Source organism: Empidonax traillii, unplaced genomic scaffold (genome assembly GCF_003031625.1).
Source record: "Empidonax traillii isolate 1590-97213 ecotype Southwest subspecies unplaced genomic scaffold, ASM303162v1 scaffold30:size3273891, whole genome shotgun sequence".
In the NCBI taxonomy this organism is placed as follows: domain Eukaryota; kingdom Metazoa; phylum Chordata; class Aves; order Passeriformes; family Tyrannidae; genus Empidonax; species Empidonax traillii.
Window position 1 is genome coordinate 1,196,809 of NW_020955223.1, and position 13,717 is coordinate 1,210,525.

The 13,717-nt window shown below is 39.4% G+C and overlaps 1 protein-coding gene across 1 annotated transcript in view; it reads left to right on the top strand.

Moving 5' to 3' along the window:
* The first annotated feature begins 6,650 nt into the window (after positions 1-6,650).
* SDHAF3 (succinate dehydrogenase complex assembly factor 3) overlaps positions 6,651-13,717 on the top strand; it is a 32,656-nt gene continuing 25,589 nt past the window's right edge. The window contains exon 1 of the mRNA XM_027910852.1: positions 6,651-6,837. Coding sequence (XP_027766653.1) covers positions 6,670-6,837 — 168 coding nt within the window. The 5' untranslated portion in view covers positions 6,651-6,669. The remainder of the gene's footprint in view (positions 6,838-13,717) is intronic.

Consider the following 13,717-nt stretch of genomic DNA (forward strand, 5'->3'; position numbering starts at 1 on the left):
CAAAACTTGGCCTGCATGTTAAACTGTCCTGGACAGACTGGATGCATTCAGAGAGCTATCAAAGGGTTAGAGGCCTGAAATGGGACATGTACTTTGCTGATAGCACATTGTTTATGCCAAAATAATGAATGATGTTGGATTATGCATGTTTAATTTTAAACAGCGGACAACAATCTGGATTTGTGAAACACTAACAGCCTTGAACTTGAAAATCTGTAGCCTCTGAGGATGGTAAAAAGAGAAATTCAAACACTTTCAAAGGCTGTCAAAAGTCATGTTTGTCTTCAAATTTTGTGGTTCAGCCCTGCTTTTTGCTCTGAAGTGTGCAGCAAAGCCTGGGTGCTCACAGCTCTCTCAATGGGAGAGTATGGGCTCCCAGATTGGTATGATCCAGAGGGATCATACTTTATTTGCAACATGTAATTTGACATCTATATATCTTTAAAAAAAGGAGAAAGGATATGAAATTGATCTGTGATTACTTGGTGGATGGAGGGAGAAAGAGAAAGCATAGTCTTCTTTCCAGTCTCCTTTGCCTCAATTCGACTGCCAAAACTGAAGCAGCCACACAGAGAGCTGAGGAAACTTTAAAAACTTAATTAGGGAAGAAAGCAAACAAAATAATACTATGGTGTGTTTACTTAGAGCTGCAATGCTGCCAGAGAAACCACACAGCTTGCATTTGTAAGTTATGCTTTTAATATAAAACATATTTAATTAAAACAGGAGACAGGACAATAAGCTTTCTTCTAACTTCATTTAAACACATGTTTATGCTGTGCTTTAAATTCTCCTTGGGTTAATGTGAAGCTGGACTAAAAGCCTGAAATGATGTAGCCTAGCTAGTTTTATTCCCTTAGTTTAGACTTTGGGGTCCGATGGCACATCATCCAGAGCTTCCAGGAGCCATGCATGTCATTGTTTGGAAGAGGGTCACTTGTGTTCCGCTCCTGATGCTCCAAGGCTGGGTTATGCTTTTGCAGTCACACATATATGGTCTTTTCTTCAGCTTTCCAAAATATTAATTTACTTCGTTTGGGCATCTTGTCCCTTGTTCTGTTTCTCCACTCTGTTAAAAGCATCAGCATAATAATTTTTGTGCTCTTTTTGTGTTCTCCTGGAAGGAATTTTAATGGATTTGTGGAAGCATCTTTTCATGAGTTTAAGCTTTACAATTACTTACTAAGGAGACTAAGAAAACAAAGCTTTACCCAGTAATGGTGTACTCTTTATATTATATGTGAAATAACAAAATGTATGCTTTCAAACTAATTTATTTCAGCAGCAACATTCTGCTGCTAATCAATTTACTGTGTGAATTAACAGCAGAATACTGCATCTTTTACAGAATTCTAATGCAGTTGAACAGAACAGCACATATGGCAGATTAATCAAGTGAACTAATGCTGTATTTACCAAAAAGACTGTTCATAAAAGAAGATACACAGCGAAAATACTGACATTCTCAAATGTCTAAATGTCTTAAATGTCTAAATACTGGCATTCTCAAATTATGTTTGAATTTTCAAAAGTAGAAAAACTGTTTTGCAATATAGGCGATCTTTTGGGTGTTTTTTTTTGAATGCTGAAAACACTAATAGCTTAAGGACAAAAAAAGATTTTCAGTTCACAGTCTGATTTGGCAGCATCTATAAAGGAAGGTGTAGGATTTTCCCCTTAAAACGATCTTGCCTGCCTTTACATTGAGTTTTGATGCTCTTTAATCATTCTACCCAAAATTTTAATTTTGGATCAGTTCACTGAGCTGAACTCTTTTAGAAGATTTCTGCTGAATAACAGATGTTTCTGAAACGAGATTAGAGAAAACTCACACAGGTTCATCGCAATCCTCTCTTTCTTTTAGAACACTTCCCTGCAACATGCTAATGCCTGTGTGCTTTGAAATCCCGCACTACAAAAAGGAGATGAAAATGGGGAGATGGTGAGCAGGAGGGTCCACGCATGAGCCTGCCACTGGGGTGATGTTGCTTACATTTGGCTCCCTGCAAAGCTCTGCTCACACATGTTCAATCAGAAACTCGACGAAGTTTGGTAGCTAAATTCTCTGAAGATTTCTAACACACTTGGAATCTTTCAAGTCTGCAGGAAGCAAGCAGAACTTCCTCAGGAACTGTAAAAAAATTTTGGTTTGGATGACAAAGATTACATGCTTCTGATGAAAGAATAAGAAATCCTGCAATGAATGAGCAGCTCAAGCAGAAGCTGAACCAAAGCAGAACTTCCTTTTAATGTCCAAAAGCTATCAGCACACCAAGCTTCAGCACACTGAAGTCCAGAAACAGCTGTCTGTCTCTTCCTTCCAAAATCATCATGTACTGTATTTATTTAATAAGAAATACATCCTATTATTTGGTTTCATCTTACTATGAGATGCATACATGAGTATCTGAAGCCATTCTGATGAGTTACACCAAACAGCATTTATTATGGTATCATTTCTCCTCACAGAAACTGAGCTTTTGCAACAAAGCCATCTGTCCTGCTCTCACTGTTTTGCTCTGCTGACTGTGTGAAGAACGCTGGTTTCACCTGGACCAGACATAGACAGGCAATTGCCTCTGCAGCCAACAGCAAACATGACTGATGTCTTCATCGGCCTGTATTTCCCCAAGCCTTGGTGAAAGAGCTGGTCCCTTTTTAACAGCATCCATGCAGAGTAGTTTGCATGCCCAACTTTCAGGTGTGTTTTTAAGCAGACCATTCCATGCTAGGACTGATTTTGTTTCTGCTGAATCAAGGACAAAGCTCTACTCTACTCTGACAGAGGCGGAAGTACCCTGTGAATCTCTAATTATCCACAGCTTTTTCTAAGTCATTTATGAAACTATTAATTTTGCAGTTGTTCCCACAAAGCAGGGATAATTCCATGTCTTTTTAGTTTATGAGGCACACTGGAAGATGCTGCAGAATGTTTAGCAGGCAATTTGTGCTGTCATAACAGATCTTTGGCTTGGTTTTTGAATCAGAAAAGTCTGCCTTGGTATGGAATAGTATGCAAAACCAAACTGTCTTGAATCTATTCAAATATGTAGGGAGTTTATTAAAAACTCCATAATTCTGAAGTAAGAGATGCAATTTTGTTGTGATCTGCACAATGCAAAAAACAGGAAATATATAATATGGGACAGGGCTATATTCTCTTTTTTTTTTTTTTAATAGCAGGAAATTGGACTGTACTTTAATATTTACCCTCAGTTTATAGAAGAAGATTGTGTATTATTCTGGTTTTTAAAATATGACAATACAATTTAGCTTTATCAGGACTACCAACAGTTCTAGAAAGAAATATCATGGCATTGCATTCTATATTTAATCATTTATTTTGATTCACAAAAAGAACTTCTCTCAGGATGCTCTTGATAATTAAAAAAATTACAGCAATTACAGCTCAATAAATACTTCAGCTTCATCTTCTTTAGTCAACACATTACTGATAAAGGGAAAAAATAAATAGGGAAGTGTTCCTCCAGTCTTTCTACATTTGGAATTAGGACTGTAGCAACCAACATGGCCACTCTGGCAGATTCACAGGGTCAAAAGCTCAGAGGGATGGATAAATAACTAGAGCACTTTGCATCCATTCTTTGCCATAGATTTCTCACATGCCCTTGGGAAAAGGCTGAGATGCTACCTCACACAGTCCTAGCCATGTAAATAAAGATTTAGTTTATCACCTGAGTCACTCTGCCTGCCTTTACTCTGCCCTGTGGCAGAGCAGATATTGCTTCCCCAGATCCAAAGGCACTATGGACATCCAATGGCACAGAGACACTCTAGTTAGTATCTTTGTAGCTTTCACACCAGTTTTAGCACAACTGACGCTGAGCCACTGTGCTAAAGATGAGTTGGATGCAGAAGTATCCTTTATGGGCTACTAAATACCACAGCACATCCTTCTATTGAGATCTGAAAGGAAGTAGGGATTCATTTCCGCCACTTGCCCAAAAAGGGGTGGTATGAATCCCTCCTCTGAGGTGCCGCTTTCTTTGGTGCAAGCTAAGAAGTTTCCCCAGGCTGTTGAGCACTGGGAGCAAAAGCACGGATGCCACAGTGCCCTGCACAGAAGCAGTGCTGCCTGGAAGCAGACGCAGACAGCTGCAAGTAACAAGCTAAGGAGTTGCATTCAAGAATGTTAGCTAAAACTCTGTCTGGAGTCAAGCTATGGCACAGATGCTTTGTGTACTGATTATTGAGAGGTCATTATATGGAAATAATACCTCTAATATCATGTTATATCTTAACAAGTTCTGATGGTGAGTCCTTTCGTGCCCATACACAAGGGATATGACATTCAACTGCATCTGCTGCCTCTCCACATTCCCTTGTAGTGCAGAGACCTTCGAGGACTTTGGGATATAAAAATTGTTAATAGGCGAAGACTGACAACTTAGATTGTTATCAGCAGCTTGATAAGCTTACAATTCTATCTTCTGCTCCGTGGGGAATTTACTGGCAAATTCCTCACTTCTCCAACAGTGCCTAGGGAAGGTGCAAGGAGGAGGCTCAAGAGGTGCAACTGAAGCAGCCTGGAAGATGCTGAAGGAATCTTTCTCTTCTCCTGGGCAAGAACCACCTGCCCCAGAGAATGGGTGTGGTGGATAGACCTTGGCTGGATGTCAGGTGGCCACCAAGCTGCTCTATCATTCCCCTTCCTAGCCAGATAGGGGAGAGAGAATAAGATGGAAAATGACTTGTAGGTTGAGGTAAGGCAGTTCATTAAAGCAAAAGTGAAAGTTTGTGCATGCACAAGCAATGAGAAAAAAAAAGGTTTACTCTCCACTTCCCATGAGCAAGTGGTCTTCAGCCACTTCCCGGGAAGCAGGGCTTCCGCACACATAGCAGTTGCTCTGGAAGGCAAACACTGAAAATAACAAAAGCCTCCCCCTTGCTCCTCCTTTCCTTAACTTTTATGTCTGAGCTGATGTCATATGGTGTGGAATATGGGTCAGCTGGCATAGCCGTGCCCCCTCCCAGGATCTTGCCCACCTGCAGCCTACTGATGGATGGAATGTTGGAGAGACAGTGCTGGTGCTGTGCCAGCATTGCTCAGCAGTAGCCAAAACACTGATGCGCTATCAACACCTTTCTAGCTAACAATGCAAAGCACAGCACTGTGGGAGCTGCTATGGCGAAATGAACTCTACCTCAGCCAGATCCAATGTAAAAATGGCTTTTGGTCTCAGTGGATGGAAAGAAAACATGTAAAAACTATTGAAGGTCACAGATCTGGCTGAGTTAATATTTGAGCCTGGTAAGTATTTGAGCCTCAAAGTGATTGCCCAGCAGAGGGCTTAAGCAGGCCACTAAAGGAAAGGACTCCTAAAAACTACACTGGGTGGATATAGCAAGGACAAAGCTCTACACGTGCAACATGAGTATGGTGGTCAATATATAACAAAATATTTAAATAAATTCTGTAAATTAATGCACTCTGAGATGACAGTGGAATTGCATAATTGCAAATAAAACTGATAAAGCAAATCAGTTTTTTAACCTCAATCTTTTTAAACTGTGAACATATTGAAGGACACTGGGTAGACAAAATGCATTAAGTCCAGAAATCCTTCCTCAAAGAGATGTCTGCAGAAAACACAGTTTGAAAATATAGCAAGGCCAATAAATTTGAGGATCAGGCCTCCTCTGCCAGGGCCCAACTGCTCACTTGGAGAGCATCACAGGCACGAAGAAGACTGGAAACTGACTGTTAAAACCATATAACCACTTTATATATATATATATAAAATATATATTATATATATACATATATAACCATAACTTTGTGTTACTAGGAACTTCAGTTTTCCATTACTGAAGTGCTTAAGAGAATATATAAACATCAAGAAATTGTAGTCAGCAAAATAATCTGTACTTTGCCCTTTTCTTTGTTGCTGTCACATAATGACTTGGGCTTTTGATGAGGCAGTACGTTTTTATGACATTTCCTAGTATCCGGGGAAAGTTTAACACTACTAGGGCCTATAGAAATGTTTCCTTTCTGTTTTGAAGAACCGGAGATTTGACCGGATGGAAGGAGCTTAACATGTACCTGTGATGAGGCAGGAATTTTGCCACTGCGGCCACTACTTGACTCTGCTTTTTCCAAAATACTTACTATTGTTGATTTTGATGAAGATTTTTTTCACGTGGGTGAGCTGGATGTGGTGTTAAGCTGCTGAAAAAACCCTTATGGAGAGCTGGGGAGTTGGAGCTCGGGCTGTAAGAGGGAGCTGAGAGAAAGCTTGGTGGTGACAACGTGGTGGCACAAAGTTGCGGGAAGGGCCACAGAGGCAGGAAGGTTCCTCACTATGTCTTCTCTCGTCTCTCACCTATGCTTCAAAATGCAGATAAAACATATTTAAGCATATGAAGCTTGTGCTTAGTGGACTAACTCGCTCGTGCCACGTTCCATCCTGGTATAAAGGGCATAGTTTGTTCATATGGCGGTGAAGACTACTATTTGCAACTGCATTTCTTGGTAACGTTTTAAACATTATCTGCAAAACGCAGGCTCCGAGTGCACCGGCAGCATTTCCCACCACCGTTGTGGCAGAAACACAACACACCCCCAGGCGGCCCGGCCCGGCCCCTCGCCCCGCCCCGGTGCGGCCGTCCCGAGCCCGGCCGGGCCGCGTTCCCGCCGCCATCGCCATGGCCGCGCCGGGCGCCGCGCGGCGCCTCTACCGCCGCCTCCTGCAGCTGCACCGGGCGCTGCCGCCCGCCCTGCGCGACCTGGGAGACCGCTACGTCAAGGAGGAGTTCCGGAGGCACAGGGCGGCCGGGCCCGCCGAGGCCCAGCGCTTCCTGCGGGAATGGGAGGCAAGTGCCCGCCGCCCCGCGGGGGAAGGACAGGGTGCCCCCCGGACCGGGAGCGGCGGGGCCCGGCGGGGCGCAGGGGGGGCCCGGCAAGCTCAGGGGCCCCGGGCTGTTCAGAGGTTGGACTCGATGATCCCAGAGATCTTTTCCAACCTGATTGATTCTTTTTCTTTGGGCACGCTACCCTGAAGGGCGAACTCCTTTCGGAGCTACAGAATTCCTTGAATTTCACGTTTTTATCTTTTACAGTTCCCATTTCCTTGCCTCAAATGTGTGTCATCATAGCCATGCTCACACAGGTGTATGCCACAGAATGACAACAATTATATAACGAACTATATATACAGACACAAAAATATATACACAGAATTATCTTTATTATTTTAAATTAATTTTAATTTAGTTTTATTTATTTTATTATTTTTATTGTAATCATCATCATTGTATATTGCACTATATAACAATACATTATATAGATATATAATATATAAATATAAATATATATTTGTAACTACATATATAAATATATAAATATATATTTATATATTAATATATTATATATAATCTATTAATATATTAATTAATATATTAATATATCAATATATATTAATATTTATATATAAATATATAAATATAAATATATATTTATAACTACATACGTAGCTAATTGTATAGTTATAATTAGCTAAATACGTAGGTGTAACTGGCTTTCACATGATCTTGTATTTTATTTCTGAGTGACATTTTTTAAGTGTTTCCTAACAAAACAGATCTTATGTGAACTTATTGCTTCTCTGCTGAACACTGCTTCCCCTTAACTTAGTGCCTGGTTTCACCAAGGATGGAAAAGCAGATCACTCTGAAGTGATGAGGTTGTAACAATTTTCACAAGCAGCAGAGGAAGGAGACCCATAAGGTGCTTTCCCCAAATGCCTGAACTCCAGCAGATGCTAGAGTATTAATAGACACCAAAAAACCTACATGGCAGACAAATGTATAGACACTTCACACAGAAGAAACTTTGATTAAAACAAGAACTCAGCTGCAAGAGATGGATCTGTAGACAAGCTTCCCATTAATTTTCATGATCATTGAACTACTGGTTTGGGAGTATTTTTGAATCTCAAAACTGTTTTCCTTTCTGTGAAAAAAAATTGTATTCTGCTTTGCCACAGAAGCTGGTTAGCACAGGTAGCGTGCATTGCCTCCCAATTTACCAAGTGAAGGCTCTAGCTGAAATCTTGTGGAGTAAAGCAAAATGGGCCAGGGCATCAGGAACCAGCAGGGAGAATGCTGCCTGGTATTCTCTTCACAGGAGAGGAATAAGTGTATTTTAATTGCATCTTGCCAACTGATAGATCCTCAAATCAGGGAAATTTGTATCTACCTCTCAAATGCCTGATGCTATTGTAGTTCTCAATTGCCGTTTACTTGATATTGCTGAAATGTTTCCGCATCGTTGGTTCCAGTTTTAAGATGAGCTAAAAAGACAAGTTACAGGTTACTATTTTCAGTGCTAAAATCTTCCTTAAAATAGTTTTAGAAAAAGAAGTAAATGTTTACATTGAAATACCTTTAACCATTTCTGTGAAGTAAACAGTGAAAATATTTCTCAGTTTTAAAATGTTTCAAAAGTAGATTATAGGGGAAACTGTGACAAAAATCAGACTATGAGGAACAGAAGTTGAATTTTGAAACCTGACATTTAGTGCTATTAGGTATGATATATTCAAGGAAAGGAAACTAATTTAATAACTGTTTTGAGTGTGTGAGTATAAAGAACTTTGCAAATATGTCTGTCTTCTAACAAGATGCTGGGAGATATTAGCACATAGTTAGCGTGTCTCTTCTCATCTTTAATTTTTGTTTCGTTCTGGGATTTTTTCCTCCCCCAAATGATAATCTTTTTCAAGGGTGAAATTTAAATCAGACTTTGACTTTTTTGACCCGTGAGACTTGCTTTGCATCTTATGCTATGCTGTGGTTCCCAGTCCCTTGAAGACTTGAACTAGATAATTGAGGAAGGTGGATTAGGTAACTGTAGACTCTAATTAGGCTCTAATTCATATTGGAGTCCTCTGTCCTGGTTTTGGCTGGGATAGAGTTAATTGTCTTAGTAGCTTGTACGTGCTGTGTTTTGGATTTAATATGAGAATAATGTTGATAACACACTGTTTCAGTTGTTCCGAAGTGCTTACTCTAAATCAAGGACTTTTCAGATTCCCGTGCTCTGCCAGTGAAGAGGTCCACAGGAAGCTGGGAGGGAGAATAGCCAGGACAGCTGACCTGAACTGCCCAGAGGGATATTCCATACCACAGAACATCATGTTCAGTATATAAACTGGGGGGAGTTGGCTGGACAGAGCCATTTGCTGCTTGGGGATGGTTTGGCCTTTGGTCAGCTGGTGGTGAACAGTTGTACTGTGCATCACTTGCTTCTCTTGGGTTTTATTGTTTGCCCCCTGGGCAGCAGGACACACTTCTGACCAGAAGTAGTCTGGAAGCTTTAGGACAGTTCCTGCAGAGCCTTGTGAGTCTTGCAGAGAGACTTACAAAGCATCCAGTTCTTGAAGGGCACAAGAGTTGCAGTTAGCAGTGAATGAATCAGTGATATGCTACTTCTTTATGTGCATGAACCATAATTGTACTCCTTGCCTCCTTATCTATATTTATTAAACCAAACAAAAACCAAACCAAACAAAAAAATCCACCTAAACAAATCCCTGCAACATTAATACAAAATGATTTTTTGAATTTCCTGTTAAGTTTATTTAAGAAAAAAACAAAGCAAAGTTACAGCTCTTTTAACAGTATTTTGACATGTTTCATGTCAGGCACTTCCCAATTTTCTTGTTCATTAGGCTGAGCATATACCTTGCTGTATGCACTTTAGTGTTGTCAATATTCAGCATGCATCTGGAAATATTCTTTCCTCGTGTCTTCTATTGCATGCAGGGCATCTGGTACAGAGTAGTCTCATGTTACAGAAAATTAGTACTCATAATTTTATATTAAAATTGTATATCTGAATGTATATTCATCAGAGGATAAAGATTATGGATATGATGATTGCATCGATGTTTGCTGACTTTGAATAAGGACTTCAATATGAAATGTTGTACCAGTTCGTTAGGATACATGCCTGGAATAAAGACAAGTACAACAGTCAAACACTACAAAATCTTTTATTGCACAATGGGCCTTACAGTGAACTTGTGCAGTAACATTACATTGTACAATACTCTGGCTGGTTGCACATGCTAATCTAATCACTTTTTCACCCCTCTATGCTCCATTGATCATCTAAATCAGAAGTACTCTCCTTACAAATGTAACCTTAGTAAGCCATCCCAAATGCTTTTGAATGACAATTTTCAAGGATGGCTTATTTTAACATGAAACTACTTGGCTGTTGTTAAAACCCTTCAGGATTTTTTTTGGGTAGTCAGACCTTCTGGGTGTGCTTGAATATACTAGTTCATGGTCTGTGGTGTGCTTTCTTTCCTCCAATTTGATTCATATTTGCTAGTTATTTAGAAAACAGGCCTGTTCTTGTAATCACATTATGCTTGCCTCAAATGATTTTTTTGCTCCCTTGGTATTTAAATCGTGCTGATTGAAGGGAACTGGGCATGTTGATTTCAGTTTGTAGCAAAGTGGAGGTTGGTCTCTTCTCCCGGGCAGCTGGTGACAGGACGAGAGAACGTAGCCTCAAGCTGTACCAGGGGATGTTCAGATAGCACATCAGGAAGAATTTTGTCACAAAAAAGGCTGTTAAATACTGGAACAGACTTCCCAGGAAGGTGGTGGAGTCACTGTCCCTGGAAGTGTTCAAGAAATGACTGGACCTAGCACTTAGTACCATGATCTGGTTGACAAGGTGTTGTTTGGTCAAAGGTTGGATTTGATGATTTTGGAGGTCTTTTCCCATTCAAATGGTTCTCGTGATTGTTTCTCACAAGCTGAACAAGTTTCCTTTATTTCCTGTGAAACATGGTGAAGAAACTGGAGGGAGATTTCTAAATTAGCTTTAAAAAGAAAGGGGGGGAAAAAGAGGCAAAAAGCTCCCGAATGATATTGCCTTAGTATGTGAATGATTTGTGTAATTTTCTTGTAAAGGAGATGAGAAGGGATTTGCTCGTTTAGAATACATGGGAATTGAGGGCTTTGGTGTTAGAACCCAACCGCATAGATGGCTAGTGTAGTTTTATAGGAAACCTAAACTGTCCTGCTTGCATTTACAAAATAGGGAAACTATCATTTGAATATTCTTGGAGGAGTTCTTAATATCTGAATACAACTGACATCTGAATAAAGTCTGAATACAACTGATAATGGACTGCAAGTCCATGTACACTTTTATATAAAACTAGAACAATATAAATAGGGATTTTTTCATTGGTATTAGATCAACGTCTTGAAACCTTAAGGAAAATATTGAAGTGGAGTACAAAGAAAGTAAGCTTTGTTGTTCAGGAATTACGCTTGTTCAGATAGATTCAAATCAAGTATATAAATTATTAATATATGTTCCTATCTATTTTCTAAATATTTAATATTTTAATTAAAATAATTGGTACTCATTCACAGGAGACTGCTGATATAATTAGATTGATAGTGATTATTACTTTGGAACGCTATTGAATTAATGTTGACTGGTATGATAAGTCAATTAGTCAAACAGTCTTCTAAAACATGTGGTAGCTGATGAGAATGCTTACTTAAGACAGGTAATATTAAAATAGTATTGATCAGTTTATTCCGGGTTACAATAAGTAGAACATTCAGCTAAGTGATTTCAATAACCATTTGTTTCACATGTAAGCTAATTCCTCTTTTAATTTTGAAAATGACCATTTGATACCTGGCTTTTTTATAAAATCTGACCTGTAGATGAGAAGGCCTGGAGTACCTGAAGATGAGCAAAATCATTCTGCAGAGTTATGTGACATCTTCTCACATCTGAATAAACTGCCTCTGAAATGCTTTGGCCACTCATGACTCTGAAAACCTTTTAATAAGCTTTCAAATGAACTGAGACTGATTTGAGAGCTGCCATCTGCTGTTGTATACTTGAAAGATGACATTTCTTTTCATTCCTCATAACAAATCTAGGCATTATATTGGTAAAATTAAGATAAATCAGTATCTCTATATCTGGGGAACCTGGTCATGTAGCCTCTCAAGAATGACTAATTTTTTTGAATCAGTGTAATATTTGGTGTGATACAAATAATCGTCTTTCATCAAATTTGTTTTCAGTTACCCAGGTCCCGGTACTTAGTTTGCTGGGATGATTGTGGCATGCTGTCATGATACTTCTCAGGACATAGTGTCCTGACCTTTTTCTGCTTGTGAGTGGATAGACTTACAGAACTTTTTGCTTCTCAATTCTTTGGGCTAATATGATCTTCCCTCCCCTTTGTTTTTAAGCTTCTAACACTGAAAAATATGTTGAAATGTTGACAGGAGAGTTTGAAGAGCAAATAGTCAAAGAGCATGGAAGAAGAAGCTGTGGCCAGTACTGGAGTCAGACTGAGATGGGAGTGGGATATGTGGGTTGCTTTTTGTGCTTTTGTCAAATAATATAGGTTGCAAACGTATAAAACTGCTGCTGACTTTCTGTATTATGTTCTTAACTTCAGTGAAGTAGATTATATGTGATGTTTTCTATACCTGACAAAGGAATACATATTTTTTTAAAGTATAATATGTCTTTAAGTTTTATGCCATTTTATGACTATAATAAAAGTTGTGAAATGGGACTTAAGTGTAGTATTTCATTTTAACATTTCCGGTTACCAGATTGCTTTTAGTATTTTTTATGGCTATCTGAATCAAAACCTTCTTATTAAGAGTCAATTCTTAGTGAGCCTTATGTATCTAGTCCCCACTTAGGGTGTTCAGTGGTTATTAATTTGTAAGAAATAAATTAGAGACAGTTTCCTCTATTTTCTTTGATATTTTTCAAAAGGCAGGAAAGAATTTCACACTTTTCTTAGTGCCTTGGAGTTGTGGCTGATAAACTGAAGAGCATGTAGAATTTGGAAATCAGTCTGCTGCTCTGACATAGCATTCCTGGTGGCCTGCTTTGCTGTAAAATTTGAAGTCTGCCTTTGCATAAGATGAAATTTTGTCACGGTGTCCCATGATTTGGAGAGTTTCCTGAACCAGTGTTCATATAAAATTGTCCTCTTGACCAAAGAAATAAAAGCAAAGGTTGACCACGTGGATGCCATTGCAAGTTTCACAGTAATAACATCTTTTTCATATCTTGGCATCACTTCCATCCTTTCAGTGCTCTTTCAGATTTGGATTTAGAAGCAGGAGCTGGTGTTCACTTCTCTTCCATGGAGAATCCAGGTGATCTGGGAGCTTTCTCATGTGGAGAGACTTGGGGTAGCCTGGTGGATACCCTCTGGCTTGTGCGTGGTGCACGCCTGTCATGGGAAGAGGTATTTGATACTTTTCACCTGGAAAACTGTCATTCTCTTTCATCTGACTACTGCTAAGGTCAGTGATTTCTTGGTGGGTTGTTTTTTCCTTTGCCTGTGTACATACTGGTTTTAGACCTTTACTGTATTTTCCAGATTCAGAATCTTATGAGATGTGGCATCAGTACTCTCAGTGCTTCTGCCATGTTTCCTATGCCAATTATCTCTGTGTTATCAAATCTATGATTGCATGTAGCTAGTCAGATGGCTGTCTTAATAACTGTGCTTGTCTGCCAGTTGAAGTCTTTATTTACAACTGTTTGGACACAGCAGGAAATAATATCTGAGTCATAGGGGTCACACCAGGCAGTATGTGCCAGTCACATGTATGTGCCAGTCTCCTCAGGTACATTGCACAGTAAACTCCATCGAAGTGATGAAACTTTGTA